At 37.1% G+C, this 17,519-nt stretch overlaps 1 protein-coding gene across 2 annotated transcripts in view; it reads left to right on the top strand.

The window, feature by feature from the left end:
* pms1 (PMS1 homolog 1, mismatch repair system component) overlaps positions 1-17,519 on the top strand; it is a 28,125-nt gene that overhangs the window by 8,067 nt on the left and 2,539 nt on the right. The window contains exons 7-12 of one of the 2 annotated variants that reach the window (XM_079618807.1): positions 2,979-3,101; positions 3,352-3,501; positions 3,580-3,796; positions 3,935-4,352; positions 14,557-15,036; positions 15,247-15,377. In XM_079618807.1, the coding sequence (XP_079474933.1) occupies positions 2,979-3,101; positions 3,352-3,501; positions 3,580-3,796; positions 3,935-4,352; positions 14,557-15,036; positions 15,247-15,377 (1,519 nt within the window). Of the gene's footprint in view, positions 1-2,978; positions 3,102-3,351; positions 3,502-3,579; positions 4,353-14,556; positions 15,037-15,246; positions 15,378-17,519 lie in introns of both variants that reach the window. The other variant, XM_079618806.1, reaches the window with a different exon arrangement.

Genomic DNA, 17,519 nt, shown 5'->3' with positions numbered 1-17,519 from the left:
ACAAAAACAAAACAAAAACAGCCTCTCAGTATTTTACATTGATATTCTATACCTCCTCTTTTCTTAGTCTTTTATTAACACCTTTCAAAGTCCGTCACATTTTAAGAACGATCTGAAAGGTCCCCATACTCCATCAAAAACTGTATATTTGTCTCTCAAAATATAAGTCATCTTTTCCATTGTCATATTTGTTACCATTTCTTTTAGCCAACGTTCTATACTTGGTGCACTAACACTTTTCAAGTCGTTTTGCTTGAAGAATGCATTTATTTATAAATACATACTCTTTCTTTTTTAACTTCAAGAATGGATGTAAATTTTGAATTATTTTATACATACTTATATTACAACAGAAGTATATTAATTTAAAAGTTGTAAATGATAGACACTATAACAGGAATGACCCATGTACCTTTCTTCTAGTCAGTTTTTTTTCCTATCTTCAAATGAACCATTTGACCTTTTCTATCTTCGTCAGCAATAACACTCTCTTATCTCCCCTTCTTTCAGCTAAAGGCTCTCCTAACGCTGAATCTGCCTCTCGTTCTATAATTATCTCCCTGTTACGCAGAACTGTATAGGTCATACAGTACATGCATGACATGGTGATTCTAATTCAGGCATTTGGCCTGATCTCATCACTGCCCTGTTGGAGAGGATGCTATTGTTGGTGCACACATGGTGTCCTACTTTGATATGAAGAACGCACAACGTTAGGATTGTCTAAATTTGCTGGCTCATTTACGTGTGATTTATTTATGCTAAGTGTCCTCTTACAGAATACGCTTTTAGTAGAGCTCTGCGGTTTGTATAGAGTCCCTGGTTGCGTTTTGCGTTCGTGTAGGAATAATTCTCTGTAGGCACACTTCAGTATTTGGCTCAGGCCGATTTTGGCAGCTCAGTCCTCTCCTGCTGAACGTATAGAAGAACACATTGCATATACAGCTACGCTCAAGGATGGTTTTCGCTGAGTCTTGCCAATGTTCTGTAAAGCCATGTGCCAGATGAGAATGCATCTTTGCTCACTATTTGTTAGCTGTAAGTCATCCTTGCATTCTAGAAATTGGTGGGTTTAATTTATTTTAAACCCAGGAGTTAATTTATGGCCTTGAGAGCAGGATATGTTGGAGCAATCAGTCATTAGGTGCACACTCATCATCATGTCGAGCCCCATGCCAAGACCATTGCTAACCATTCACCCCACCCTTCACAACTAAGACACGTCAAGCCATTTGCAGATTGTAGTGGTGCATTCAATTTCTCATAAACCTGAGTAGCAAACAATGACAATTGACATTTTACTTATCATAATCTCAAAACTTATTCAGAAATTTAGAGAAAGGGCACAATTTGTGTGTTTTATTAAGCTTAAATGTGCAAGCAGTTATAATTTATTTGGTGGGCAAAAGCAGGATGGATGCAACATGCAACAGCAATTGTTTTTAAATGTTTTAAACAACATTTAAAAACTTTAAATGTTTTTTAAATGTTTTTTAAATAGAATTTTTTCAAGTTCTAATGTTAGGTCATTAGAATGATTCCTGAAGGATCATGTGACACTGAAGACTGAAGAAGTAATCATGCTGAAATTTCAGCTTTGCCATCACAGGAATAAAGTACATTTTAAAATGTATCCATTTAAATGTTTACAATATCACAGTTTTTATTGTTTTTATGATCAAATAAATGCAGCCTTGGCGACCATAAGAGGAAATCTTTCAAAAACCTTTCTTACCAAAACTTTGAAGTTAAATGGGTAGTTCACCCAAAAAAAGTTACCCTCATGATGTTCCAACCCCATAAGAAAGTTTTATCAAGTTATTTTTAATGAAACCTCTCAGGTAACCAAAACTTTAATAGAAGATCCAAAAAAAAGCTCATAAAGGCATCATAAAATTAATCCATATTAATCGAGTTGTTTGATCCAGATCTTGCTGGAGACTTAATGAGACTTACTGAGTTAAAACAATTAATATTTGGCTTGTCATGTGATCTCAAAATGGAATATTTGGCCCCAATCCCATAGACTTGGATTGAAAGAGGGACTGGAGTCATATCTAGGTTCAAGAATATCGTAGAGACTTGGAGATGGGCATGTTTTCGCTCTCAGATGAGTTTTGTCTCTTTTTTTTTATAATTCGAATATCCAATCCAGTATTTTTGCACGATGCATTATATAGAATTGCAATCAAAAGTGCTTTCTATCAGTTTTCTCAAAGTGCTGGAATGGTTACAGGTTTTCTGAGTAAGAGTGGAGCATGACGCAAGTTTGCAGTTGACTTGTTTTTGTGCTGTGGCCGAGATCCTTCTGCAGTGGAAGAGTCCAGAATAATAACCTCCATTCAGTGCACAAAACAGAAAGGACTGGGCCACCTACACCACAGTAATTGACAAATGTGGCAAAGTATACAGAACATAAGTGTTGATTGTGAAAGTCACAATACCCCTGATTATCATGTTTGTCAGAGACTCCAATTAAAATGTCCTCTTGCCAGCCAACTGCTGTGCTTGTTAATTCCAAATGGTGAGCTCAAGCATCACAATCTAGCCCTAGATCACTGATTAATTTGGAGCCGTTTCTCATCCCGCCACTTCGACGGTGCTGCCTTTAGCCAACAAAACATTGCACATTTTAGCAACTTGGCCACTCCATAGTTTGGAGATGACAAATGGGTTCTGATAGCACAGTAAAGTCCTAATTGGTTACTGCAAAGCGGGCTAAAGGCCAGCAGTGTGTCATTTTGTTTGTTTTGGGAAAAGTTCATAGAAGCCTCAATGTGCCCTGACAATTAATGAGTATGGTTTGTTGCAGAGAGGGAAATTAAAGAATAGCTACACTAGATTTAACATGGAGGAAGATTGTTACTCAGAAGCTTCTTAATACATATTTCAAACCTGTAAATAAATTTGGATATATGACTCTTTTTGTTATGGGTATGGCTTAAATATTGATATATGAAGTCTTATTGTTTGCACAGATCGACATCGATGGATTCCTTCCCAAACCGGGCTCAGATTTAAATTCCACCAGCTCCTATGCGCCTGATAAAACATTCATCTTTGTAAATAGTCGACCTGTGCATGCCAAAGAAATACTTAAGGTAAAGGAACTGCCACATACCATCAATACCAATTTACCTACATTTATTTACTTGTTTGTGTGTGTAAATATATACGTGTAGAAAAAGCTGAAATCCATAGATTTGGTCTAGGCTTAGTTATGCTCTTATTTGATGATTTCTTAGTAATGATCAGTGTAAAATTTACAAACATGTTCGAAGTAAAGTTGTAAACTTACAGTGACACTTGTATCCTCACAATCTTCTTGTGAATGCACATTTTACCCTACAGCTTATCAAGCAATACTACGCCAGTGCTCAATCGAATAATGAATCTGCAAACCGCCGAAATCCCTTTTTAATGATGAACATCACCATACCCGCCTCGACGGTAGACGTTAACCTGACACCTGATAAAACCGAAGTGATGCTACAGAATAAGGTACAAATTTTTTACTAAAAGTAAAACACTGTTCCTTCCTATCATGCTAATTAAACTTTCATTAACACTTTTCTCCAGGAAGAAGTGCTGTTGGCGGTGGAGACTATGTTAATCTCCTTGTACGGCTACTCCACTGGCGATGATAATCTCAAAACAGGAGGAAATCGGCCCAATGCTAGTTCTGTGGATGTACCTGAACATGCTAATGTAGTTGTTCCTACACCTACCACAGATATTAGTTTGAACGACCCAGAATTGCTTGAGAATTCTTCCATTAATGCAGATAAACAAGATGGTGAGCAATCCTTGAACAACACTGCAAACACCAGCTCCTCTTCGATTTCAGAGGATTGGGTGATCAACAGAAGCTCAAGTGATTTTGACGGTATTAATTCCTCATTACCTGCTGACGATGTTGTAATGAACTCTACAGCTGATCTAAACTGTAACTCCCCAAAGGCGTCTAAGAGTGACAGTGGCCCTGGTCAAGAGAGCGAAGTATCTGCTGAGAGCTGGAGCACAGGCAGGGCCTTCTCAAATCAAATCACCCGAGAATGCCTGGAACCTGTGAAACTCCACGTCCCAAAAGCAAATGAAGAAGACCTCGGAGGAACTGAGCCCACAAGTACATCCAAGAGGCCCTCTAACGTGATTATGGAGAAAATGGCCAAGCTGACAGCCTACGAGCTGATCAGCAACCGCTCTGTGCGTCAGCCCTTGTCTGCCTTTTCACTGTTTGAGCAAGACACCAGATCGCAGGTCCTCCAGGAGAACCCAAGAGCCAGTCCTCAGGATGTCACAACTGCTGTGAAAGAGAGATGGGAAAGCCTCGGGGAGGAAGGCCGCAAGAAGTAAGTTTCCAGATTTCACCCTCGAAGACTCAGTTTCCAGTTGTTGTGATTCAGGCTCTGTGTAGCGAGAGAAAAATAGACCTGCCACTATCATGTGTAAAATATGGATTGGAAAATCTGTTTGGCCTGGTCATGTTACTACCTGAAGGAAGAATTGATCAACTTTTGTATTTTCCAGAAAACTGTTTGATTACTTGGTTTGATGGTCAATATGCCTGTTTTCCATTGTAAAAGAGGCATTCTGTTTTTTCCAAAGAATGCCACATTCTTTCAGTCTCAGGTGCCAGAAGGTTCCATTCTGTACCAGATGAAGTCCATATCTACCTAATTTATTGGTTGTTTATGAGCTCCAGGAAAACTTGGGTTGGATATGGATGTATCTTATTTTATCACACTAGACTACCAGTCAAGTGTTTGGCCACACCTACTAATTCTTTATTATTACTCTTTTAGAAGAATAGTCAACTATGAAATAACACGAATGGAAGTATGGAAAATATGTAGTAACCAAAAATGTTAACCATGTTAGTACCCTTTGCCTAGATTCCAGCTTTGCACAGTCTAGACATGAGGTGCATCCTGGGATGCTTTTTAAACTGTTTTAAATGTGTTCCCATGTATGCTGGACACTTTCATGTCACTATATCCTTAGTTATCTATTTAAAAAAACTTTTTTTTTTTTTAACAAACAAATGACAAATGGCCAGATAATGACACCATTTAGGCTTGGTGAAATTACGGTAATGTTTTAACTCTTAGTATGCGTGCAGGGCAACCACCCATAAGAGCATTACAATAATCTAGCCTTGAGGTCATGAACGCATGAACTAACTGTTCCACATTTGTCATTTTTAGATATATTTTTAAGATGGAAGAATGCGTTTATTTAGAGATACTTCAAACTTTCAAATTAAAGATTGATATCAAAAAGCACATCCAGGTTCCTAACCGATGAAGAAGACTTGACAGAACATCCATCAAGTGTTAGAAAGTATTCTAGGTTATTATGTGTGGAGGTTTTTGGTCCAATAATTACAATCTCTGTTTTTTTCCGAATTAAGTAGTAGGACATTACTAGTCATCCAGTGTTTTTTTATATCAGCTAAGCATTCCGTTAATTTTGTGAATTTGGTAAGTTTTGTCAGGGTGTGAAGAAATATACAGCTGAGTATCATCAGCATAACAGTGCCATACTTCCTAATGATATCTCCCAAGGGTAGCATGTACAGAGTGAACTGCAATGGTCCTAGTACTGAGCCTTGTGGTACTCCATACTGAACTTGTGATTGATATGACATCTCTTCGTTTACTACTACAAACTGATAACGGTCAAAAAAGTATGATTTAAACCATGCCAATGCTATTCTACTAATGCCAACATAATTTTCAAGTCTATTCAAAAGAATGTTGTGGTCGATAGTGTCAAATGCAGCACTAAGATAGATTAAAACTTATAGAGAGATACAACCACGATCGGATAAGAGCAAATCATTTGTGACTTTAATGAGAGCTGTCTCAGTACTATGGTACGATCTGAATCCTGACTGGAAATCCTCACAGATACCATTTCTTTCTAAAAAGGAACATAGTTGTGAAGATACTGCCTTTTCTAGTATCTTTGACAGAAAGGTAGATTCGAGATCGACCTGTATTTGACTAATTCTGTAGGATCGAGTTGCGTTTTTTAACAAGCGGTTTAATAATAGCCAGCTTAAAAGTTTTTGGTACGTATCCTAATGACAAAGATGAATTAATGATATTAAGAAGAGGATCTTTGACCTTTGGAAGCATCTCTTTCAATAGCTTAGTCGGTATAGGGTCTAACATACATGTTGTTGATTTGATTTAGATGATTTAATGAGTTTAGACAATTCTTACTCTCCTACAGCAATGAATAAATAATTTTTTTCCTCAAGGAGACTACAGTGCACTGTCTGATGCGATACTGTAGTAGACGGTTGCATAGTTATAATTTTCTCTCTAATATGATCAATCTTGTAAGTAAAGAAGTTCATTAAAGCAATAAGCCCCGCGAAGCTGTAATTTACAGTGAATTTAGAACAGCTAAGGGGCATTGTTAGGCATGACGCGGAGCGGATGGTTAACGTAAACCCCTTTAGCTGTTCTAAATTCACTGTAAAACACAGCTTCAAGGGGCTTATTGCTTTAATAAAACGGTCACTCCATAAAAATACTAATTTTAATATTTGTTTTATTCATAAAATTAACACCAGCAAAAAAAAAAATTACGTTATTACACATTATTCCTCCGCCAAGCAATGTAGTTCCAAAGAGGTTACTAAGCAACACATGCAGCGACAAAGTATCACAAATGGCAGTTGCGCAGTAATACTAATATAATGCGGTCACAGGTGTGTGTTTGAGTAATTTACAAAGTCTTTGCACCAATTAGAATCAAGGACCAGAACTATCCGTTTTATAAAAAGTTATTACTGCTGTACTGTTTGGAAACGTCTGGGGTTGAAGCTTTATTTCTCATTAATTTAGCCACCGTTTCAAATAAATACATAGGGTTGTTTGTTTTCTTCTAAGAGGGTTGAAAAATAAGCAGATCTAGCTACTTTTAATTTCTTTCCGAAATGCGAAAAACCTCTAGTTTTATTTTCTTCCAGTTGCACTCCATTTTTCTGGCTGCTCTCTTTAAGGGCCCGATTGTGTGCGTGTCGTACAACAGCATTGGACTATTTTCTTTAATCTTCTTTAAGCCTAAGGAGCAACTGTGTCTAAAGTGCTGGAAAAAAGAGAGTCAATAGTTTCTGTTGCAACATCGAGTTCTTCTAAGCTACTGTACCTGGGATGCTGAGGAGATGAAACGGATCAGGAAGATTATTTATAAAGCAATCTTTAGTGTTAGAATTGATAGTTACCATATGTACCGTATTTGTAACACGGAGTCTGCTTAGCAACCTTGGCTAAATGAAGTATACATGAGACTAGATAATGATCTGAGATGTCATCGCTCTGCTGCAGAATTTCAACAGCATCAACATTGATTCCATGTGATAATATTAGATCTAAAGTATGATTACGACAATGAGTGGGTCCTGACACGTGTTGTCTAACTCCAATAGAGTTCAGAATGTCTCTAAATGCCAATCCCAATGCGTCTTTTCCATTATCTACATGGATATTAAAATCCCCAACAATAGGGACTTTATCTCCAGCCTGTAATAACTCTAATAGAAAATCAGTAAATTCTTTGATAAAGTCTGTATGGTGCCCTGGTGGCCTGTATATAGTAGCTAGTAGAATCGTCAAGCGGGATTTGTCACTTATGCTAGATAACGTTACAAAAAGCACCATCACTTCAAAATAAATATATTTAAAACTAGACCTCTGAGTAATACTGAAGTGATACATTTTATTCAGGATTCTTTGAACAAAAAGAACAAAATCTTTTTGTAACATAATAAATGTCTTTACTGCACCTTTTGATACATTTTATGCATCCTTGCTGAATAAACGTATTTGTTTCTTTATTCAGAGGGGAAAAAAACCTCACAGACCCCAAACTATCGGAACTATATTGGAGGGACATTCTAATTCGAGCATTTAATTGACAAAAATCTGTTGTGAATGATCGTCAAGATTGTGTTATTTTTTTTCCAGAAGAGAAATACTATAAATGTGTGTATATCTCTGTTAAAAGTGAATTTTGTAAAGCACACTAGCTTACCTTTTTATGGCCTCAAAGCTAATCAATTTAAAGCCACAAAAATATATATTTTTTATTGTAATTTTGCAAACCTTAGATTAGGAATACATCAGGGTTATCACTTTAAACTAAAAGGGTTATCTTATCCCCTCTCAATTTTTTTTTTAAATCACAGCATGCCAAGTCAGCATAATTAAATGAATGGAAAGTGTATTTCAGCATTGCTAGTGGCACTTATGTAACGCATGGAAAAAGACATCTGAATCCTGTTGCACATTACTGCCGTCCTGAATGTGAAATAGCAAGCTTGTTTTCCTGCAGACATAGACATACTGTACGGTAGCATACACTTCTGAGAATCATATTTACATGGATTCATGTAACATAGGTGCATCACATATGGGCATGCTGAGCTATGGGGTCAGAGATTGTTGACATGGATGTTTGCGGGAGGGAGTACCATGCTTGTTATATTTTGGTTGCAGTGGTCTGATGCAGCAATAAAATGGCTGGCACTGATCCAGCGACTCTATATGAACTTGGTTTACATCCAAAGTGCCCACACCAAGGGAACATTGCTTTCTTATTGCATGGTTTATGTGCGTTTGATGCTCGTTATGAATTCCAGGCTGAAAATGCAAACCATGCTCCCTAAATGGCTATCATCATGTATGCGAGTGTCCACTGAGGTCCATCTCAGACGGCAAGAGAGAGGATGGTGTCTTTATTTGTGGTAAAGATATTGTGGGCGGCTCCTTGATGTACATAGTGTTATTTTAGTATCATTGATATAGTTTGTGTTAATATTTAGATTTTATTTCTATCTTGTCTGCTTTCACTTTATTTCTTTAAAGTTTAAAAAGTAAAACGTTAGTTTCGCTAATTTTGTGTTTTCGTCTTTTTTTTTTCGTGTCTATATTTTTTTTAACTAAATTTAATTAATTTTAGTTTGTTAAACTGAATGAAAATGAGAAATATTGCCTTGGAAGCTAGCTTAAAAATATATATGTTTTTAAAAATAATTTATATAATTTCAGTTAACGTTTATTTTGTTTAGTATGGTTTTAGTTTTTTAACGATAATAACCCTAGCGCATTGTCTTAATTTGGCCAGCAGCCATATTACCCTGTAGCCCAACACTGGTTGGCCTCTGAAGCTAAGCAGGGTTGAGCCTGTTCAGTACCTGGATGGGAGGCCTCCTGGGAAAACCAGGTACATGTAGCTGCTGGACAAGGTGTTAGTGAGGCCAGCAGGGGGTCGTAATCAGTGTTGGGTAAGTTACTCTAAAAAAGTAATTAATTACTAGTTACTAATTACCTCTTCAACAGTGTAATTAGATTACTGTACTAATTACTCACTCTAAAAAGTATTTAATTACTTTTAATTAATGGTGCTTGCTTTTTGCAAGCAACAGTATTGCTATTGCTCTTTTTGTCCCGCCGAAATTTTGACGCGCTACTCCGCCCGCAGTTTTTGTCACAGACCCATGAATGAGGTGTCAAAACGTGCGGCCTAGTTTGGAATGGTGTGCTATGACTCTTATAAGAGATCCGGGGTACGGTGTTCGCCCCAGGGGCGAAAAAGTCGCCCAAAAATCCCATAGACTTAACATTGCGACAAACTTTGACGAGTCACGGCTCAGAGCGAGGATTTCGCAGAAATGTGAAATGTACCACATTTGAAGAGGCTGGCAGGCTCTGTAAGAACATACCTCACAATGGGGTAAAAGTTGCACCCCTGGGGGGCAGGAGCGGCCCAAAGTTTCCCCATTGACTTACCATGGTGTAGGACGCAATTTTGTATTGAACATAACTCTGGATCACAGTGTCATAGAGACAAGGGGGCGGCCTCATTTTACTCAGACGGCCAATCAGTCTCTCGGGATCACTGTGGAGCTATCAGGCCACGCCCCTAGCAACCATTTAGAGCACCTTAGCAACAAAATCCATAGACTTCCATTGAAAGAGATCAAAGGGATATCTTTGGATAGAAGAGTCATAGAAACATGAGGGTGGTCTCGTTTGACTCGGGCCAGCAAACGGCCAATCATGAATCACATCAACACTTCCTAGCCCCTCCCTAGCAACCATTGTCGAGCACCTTAGCAACCAAAATCCACAGAGGATATCTTCCATTATGAATGTCACAGAGGCGTGGGAGTTGGTTTATATTATTCATACTGACAAGCAGCCTTTGGAGTCTCATTATTGGCAGCTGCCAAGCCACTCCATAGCAACCAAACAAAGTACCCTAGCAACCGTTTAGCAAGACGAATATCTCTGCATCAGAACATCGAATACAGATGGGGGTTGGCTCTTTCGACTCATGCTAGCAAACAGGACTTCCTACATGCTACACATGCTAGCATTGAATAGCTACATGCTAATATTGATTAGCTAAGTGTGCTAAATCATGCCAAGAAAATGCTGAGTTCAATGCTGAATGCATGAGAAACATGGTGTTCGGCTTTTTTGACTCAGACTGTCAACTACTCTTTAAATATCATCCCATAAACTGTATAAGCACACCATAGCAAGCATATAGAGTACCCTAGTAACCATACAAACACATGAATAAGCCATATCTCAGCACCAGAACATCGTACAGACATGGTTGTTGTTCCGTACACAATAATGTGCAACCGGGTCGTGTTTTTTGCCACTGCAAGCACCATTCACATTTTCTTCTGGAAATGTACATTCTAGTTACTAATTACTTTCTAAATCCCATATCAACCTCAACCATCTGAATAATACAAGGATATACATGAAACTGTTTTAATTCTTCCAAATAAATTCTATAAAATTGCATGAATTATCCTTAAACTGACCAAACAATTTAAAGGGAGAAGGTTAAATAATAAACATATACTTTTTAACATCAGACAATAAATTGATGTTAAACCCACTATTGTTTTTTATAGACTTGTTCTAGTTAATACCAGTCTGATCTGATCTGACATTTTATACTTATTTTACAAGGTGGCTAATTCGTACGAATTTGTACGAGTGAGGTCGTAGGATTTAGCCACCTCATAAAATGCATAAAAATTGCCGTGAGATCGGATTGATCTATACACAGTATTTAGCTCAATTACATTAGAAGTAACTGTAATTAAATTACAGAAAAATTAAGAGTAATCCCTTACTTTACTTTTTAGAGGAAAAAGTAATTAAAGTACAGTAACTAATTACTTAGTAATTAGTTACACCCAACACTGGTCGTAATGCCCCAGTATAGTGACGGGAACACTATACTGTCAAAGAGCACCGTCCTTCGGATGATACGTTAAACCGAGGACCTGACTGTGGCCATTAAAAATCCCAGGATGTCGAAAAAGAGTAGGGGTTTGCCCCATTGTCCTCTGTCCATCATGGCCTCCTAATCATCACCATATACTGATTTGAATTGAAGGAGCTAAATCTAATGCTTTAAGCTACTGAGTTGTTTGGTCCCGGATTGATTACGTTGATTCACTTTCTTGCTTTGGTGTTACGTTGTTTACCTCATCCATTAAAAAATGAAAATACCATTCTTCCGTTGCATCATCACCATAAACAGTTTATTGGCTCCACAACACCACCGTGCATAATGTCCAAATTTGGATTTCCCATTTACATATTACAAAAAGAGTTTACATACGGTCACCGCTTTCGCTATTGCGGTCAAAACCTTTTTGCCCTTCCAGGTCAAAACACTTCCCTACAGCATAAGGAAGGCCACCTAGATGATATCTCTATAATGCTCACAGCGCCACTCAATGGTCAAAATAAGAATAACACATCACCTTTTGGCTCCTACATACTGATTGGCTTCATCACTCTGTCTCCTCTCCACCAATAAGCTGGTGTGTGGTGGGCGTTCTGGCGCAATATGGCTGTCGCCGCATCATCCAGGTGGATGCTGCACATTGGTGGCGGTTGAGGAGACTACCCCCCCCACCCCCCTATGTAAAGCGCTTTAAATGTGCCAAGAAAAGCGCTATATAAATGTAATGAATTATTATTATATTATTATTATTATTACGTTTTGTCTCTGAAGGTCTTTGGTGAAATTTGGGGTAATCATATTTGGACGCTCAGATGAAATTCATGAAATGAAAAATTAGAGTTTTTTTATTTAGTCAATGTGTTTTGGCTCATTTATGTATATACTAGTATACTTGACAGTGACACAATTCACTTTTTGCTTATATACACTAAATGTACTGTCATTCTCTTCTGGGAAAACAGACTACACAGATATTTGTCCAATCAAATGCTCTCTGGAGTCCCTCCTTCTAATATCGTGTGACACTGACTACCATGTAGCAAATCACAGTTCACGGCTCTGTCCTAATTGCAGGCTATTGCTAAACGAATGCAGGTAATTATGTTAAGTCACAAATTGTAAAATCATCATAAATTAATTACAAATTGCTCAGAAAAAGCTCAGAAATCTGTGCCCTTTTCGATGAAAACACATGTATCAGGGCAATACATTATGATTTTTTAAATTTAATTAAACAGAATGTGACCCCAACTTAACTTATTATAATAAAATGATGTAGTTACAGCATCTGCCAGCAGGTGCAAAAGCTTTATCCCATTCCCAGTGATTTGACCATGTTGCAATTGTAAGTGTATTTGTATAAATTTATACAGTACAATGCATTGCTGTGTGATTTTATATATATATATATATATTTACAAACTTTTATGTTAGATGCGATTTATTACGATTAATAAATTTGACAGCACCTCTTGCTTACCAAGGCTGCATTTATTTGATCAAAAATACAGTAAAATAATATTACAATGTTTTTCTAGTTGAATATATTTTGAAATGTCATTTATTCCTGTGATGGCAAATCTGCATTTTCAGCCACCATTACTCCAGTCACATCTTTTGTAACATTATTAAAGACTTATTTTTTTTCATACGCAAATCTCAACCACAAAGTCTGTTTATACATTTTCACTGTGTTCAAACAGCAAACTGAAGTCCAAAAAGCCCTCCGGTCAAGAACCCATTTCAGTGTACATGGCAGGGGATCCCCTCAAGCTTCAACCTTCTGTTCCATTATGGAATCATTTATCTCCCCCATTGGCCTCTCACTGCTTTTCTCTTCAGCACATTTCATGCCTTCATCTTGATTGGTGTGGTTTTTATCAGCATTTGCAAGTTGATTTGCATCTTTCTCTTGCACCCGAGCTTTATGCTTCGAAACCATACAGTGCGTTTGAAATGGTGCCCGGTCCTTTGTACAGTAGCGAGCTCCGTGCAATGGCACAGCTGTTAATTGGCAAGCCCATCGAGAAACTTCCAGTGGAGGGTCAGGGCTGCATGTTTTTACAGGCCCTCTCCCCCCTCCCTCGCTGCTCTCCGGCCCCCATCTGGTCACAGGTAGCAGATGTTTTTTATCTCGCCTGTTTCTGCACATTTTCTACTCTGTGATTTACAGCAGCCCACTTAGAATCACTAGAGCAAATTAAATCAAGGTTCCTTGTGTGAATTGAGGATATTTAATTAGTCACAACTTCTGACCTCTTTGCTACAACTCGTTCGTACCCTGCAAATTAATAGGCCAAAAGCGAAGTGTTCCAAACCATCTGTCTTTTTTTTTCATCTCTGTTATTACTATTCTGCACAAATTAGTGTAATAGTAAAGTATAAAATGGTAAAATAAGCATGGGAAGAAACCCCTCAAAAATAAATAAAAATAAAACATACAAACTATCTTATGTTTTAACTTTTTCAATACTTTTGCCACAGTTTCTTTCATTGGGTGATTTCTGGGAAGCTTTTTAAACAATGTTGAAATGATTTTATTTTAATAATTAAAAAAATATGTATTATCTTTTTATGGATCGTCATAATGGGCAACTAAAAAAAACATGACATTTTAATTTTGTGAAGAAATTCACACTTTATTTGTCTACAATGTGTGTCTGTCTTATTTTAGTATCATTGAGACACTATTATATTTTTTATTATTATTTGGAATTAATTTTTATATGTTCCACTTTATTTTTTTATATGAATTTATATGTTTCATTTTAAGTTAAGTTTTAGTATTTCTAATATGTGTTTTTGTAATTTTATTTAATGTTTTTTAAATATGCATATAGAGCTTTTATTTTTATTTCAGTTTTCGGTTATTTTAGTCCCTCAAGTTAGATTAAATGAAAGTCAAGTCAAGTTAAGTCACCTTCATTTATATAGCACTTTTAACAAGATTGTATCAAAGCAGATTTCAGTTAATGTGTATTTTATTTGAAGTAACAAAAATGTTTTTTATTAGTTGCATGCTATAACAACCGTGCTTCAAGCATTTGTCTAACTCAAGAAACAAACATTTAGTCCAAAATGTTGGCTGGTATTGATGATCTTGTATTTTTAATCTAGAAATCTTAGTAAACTGTTTCTGTCGCTAGTCCTCAATAAGTGTATCTTCTGACCACATTTGAACAGTTACACAAAGGAAATACAAAATGTACAAATTGGACTGTAACAAAATACTTGTTCTTGTATCACATCCCATCTTAGGTATGAAAGCAAGGCAGAAAAGTCTCTGAACGCCTACAACCTTCAAAGGAAGAGGGCAACGGAGGGAGGTGGCCAGTGCGGAGAGGGCAAGAAGCAGATGAGCGCAGAGTCTTCATTGAACAAAGCTCAAGGCGTGAAGCGCAAGGCCCCCCTCGCCAACCAGCAGGCCCTGGACAAACTCTTCTCCTCTCAGCCCTCGAGTAAGAGGAGCCTTGCCAAGCTCTCCAAACCCCTCCCGTTCAGTATTGCAACCCTCAAGCAGAGTCTTAACCTCCTCTCCTACCAGAACAGCTCAAGTGCGCAGGGCCTCAGGCTTGTAAACCGCTTGGCTTCTCACGGTGCCTGGGTCGTTTTATGCGGCAGAAAGCTCATGTTGTTGAACCCGTTTCGAGTGGAGGAGGCCTTGCTGTTTAAAAGACTTCTGAAGAATAATATACTTCCAACCGTGAGGCAGCAGACCCCTGTACCGCTGACAGATGGGTAGCCAGTCTCATTTTCTCACCTAATGATGACATTCTCGATGTGTACAAACCTTAAATGTAAAAAATATTAATCTACAATAGTAAAAATTTATGCTTTTTGTAGGAAGTACAATATACGATTAGTAGCTGTATTAATCCTCACTATCTTGAATACTTAAAATAAACTCTAATATTTATATTTGCATATTAACATACATTCCTTTTCCAGGTTGCTTGGTGGGCCAGAATACATGGATGTTCTCCTGAACATGGAGAAAGACAGTGCCTGCTTTAATGGACACATATACTTTACTGATCCAAGGCTTGTGGCGAATGGTTTTGAGATTAGGATGATTCCAGGTAACGCTCAAAAACGTGTGTGTGTGTTTAGTTGAATTTGTTTAATTCACACTTTTTTCATTTTTAAATGGCATAGTTCAAAATTATTATTATTTTTTTTTACTACTACTACTACTACTGCTAAACACAAAATAACATTTTGTGAAGAATATTGATAAACCCTTTTGGTGACATTTGTCTTCCACTGTATAGACAAAAAAAGACCCAAAAATCTGTCTTCATTTACTATTACTTCTAAACACAAAATAAGATATTGTGAAGAATATTGATAACCAAACTTTTTTGGTGACCATTGATGTCCATTGTGTGGAGAGAAGAAATTCAAAATATGTTTAAAAATATTATTTCAATCAAAATATATTTTCCATTTATCAGATTATTAAGCCTGATATATTGTATACTGTTTGGCCATTTTAAGATCTAAATAATTTAAAATTGAATTTTAAATAAAAATATTGTGTAATATAAATGGTCATTTCAGCAATTTGTGCAAATCTAATTCACTGTCATGAAATCATATCAGTATATGTTGGCTTGTATATACTGTATGTGTATATTAGCCCGACTTCCACTGCGACGTTCGAAACAACCCGCTTCCAGCAGGCAAAATATACAAACATACTTCACTTCCCACTTGTTTCACTCCACAATGCTCACATACTTTAGTCTAGAAGACCGCAAACAAATACATGAATGGACTGTCAACCTATGTCGCTCAGCCAATCAAAACTACCTGTTTTATAAATATAACCCTAAAGAGTGATGATGTTTGACGCAATACAAGACGATTGTTTGATTTTATATGATTTGGACTTAATGCTCTCTTCATATATACAGCGTATTTGGGTGCTTTGGAGCCTGTCACCAAATTTAAAAAAAAATCTGCATTTCACTTTTCCATTACATATGCATCCCTGGAGATTTTCTTGACTTGCGATTTTCATGATTTTTCAGTATGTGATGCTAATGCTTAATTTGTAGTTTTTAATAACTTTTAATATCCATGCTATTACCTTAGAGACGTTAATTCTTGCTGTGCCGAGTGATGAAGTCATTGTTTATACAAATTGCTTAAGTGGAAAGCGCCTTGTCAGCACTTCTTTTTCCCCTACACAGCCCAGTGTGGGCACAGGTATAATATGAAATCGTTTTAAAAAGAGAGGGCTTGATTCTTAGCGATCGGTCCACTTCCTGTATGACTCAGCCTCAGCTTTTTAAGATGGTCATTAAGTGCATTCGCTTGAATTCGCTGCCCTCCTTCTCTCCTCATGCTCATCATGTGCTGTGGAGTGGGAGAGATTCAGAAATACTTCTACACATGGTTTGTGTTTTTTTGTTTTTTTCTTTGCCAGGTTTCTCTTGAGAAAATGTGCCTTTATTAATTCAAGGGTCATGCTGTTTAAAGGTCTCTAGGATTGTCCAATTTGATTTAACAAAGGTTGGACCCACTGGACATCATTAATGCCACAGTTCACAAATTGTTTTGAAATGTCAAATATAACGGCTTGAATAACAGGATTACAGTCAATTATTTCTGACAGAATTGCTTGTGTCTGATTAGTGAAGAATGTGTTTGCTTTAAATGTTTTCTTGTGCATTCTTTAGGTGCCTTCTATTTTCCAATATTATAAAAACAACTCTTGTTAGATTATTAGAGGGGCTTCTAGTGTCACTGTGACCAATACTCAGACTGACAATGAAGTACGGAATATGTGTGGTTCATCAAGCATATTCATAACCTTACTTTTAGAAAAAACAATTTTTAAACTTATTGTAAAAAGTATATATAGATTTTTTCGATACATATCGATATTGAAATATCTGAAACGCTTGAATATATACATGCTACCAGTTGTGCTTTCTCGCTCTCATCTCTCCCACAGTAAGTTGACACACAAACCCGCCTCCCCTCACTCACTCGTTTATTTTGCTCCGGATGAATATAGTTGTTGCTACAGGGCTTTAATTTCGGCGTGGAATTGCGCGTATTGCACATAAAGCCGCCTCTCAGTACTAAATTGTGTTCTTTTTGCTGCTTACCGCGATTGAACAGTGAAATACACACAAACTAATGTCAAAATGCTGGTCTTGGTGTGTATTCATGTCTGTTAAACGCACGTGTAACAGTGGAATGGATCAGTG

This window comes from Phoxinus phoxinus (assembly GCF_949152265.1).
Source record: "Phoxinus phoxinus genome assembly, chromosome: 7".
NCBI classification, from domain to species: domain Eukaryota; kingdom Metazoa; phylum Chordata; class Actinopteri; order Cypriniformes; family Leuciscidae; genus Phoxinus; species Phoxinus phoxinus.
Note: the sequence above shows the minus strand (reverse complement) of the source record. Positions and strands in the feature narration are given on the sequence as shown.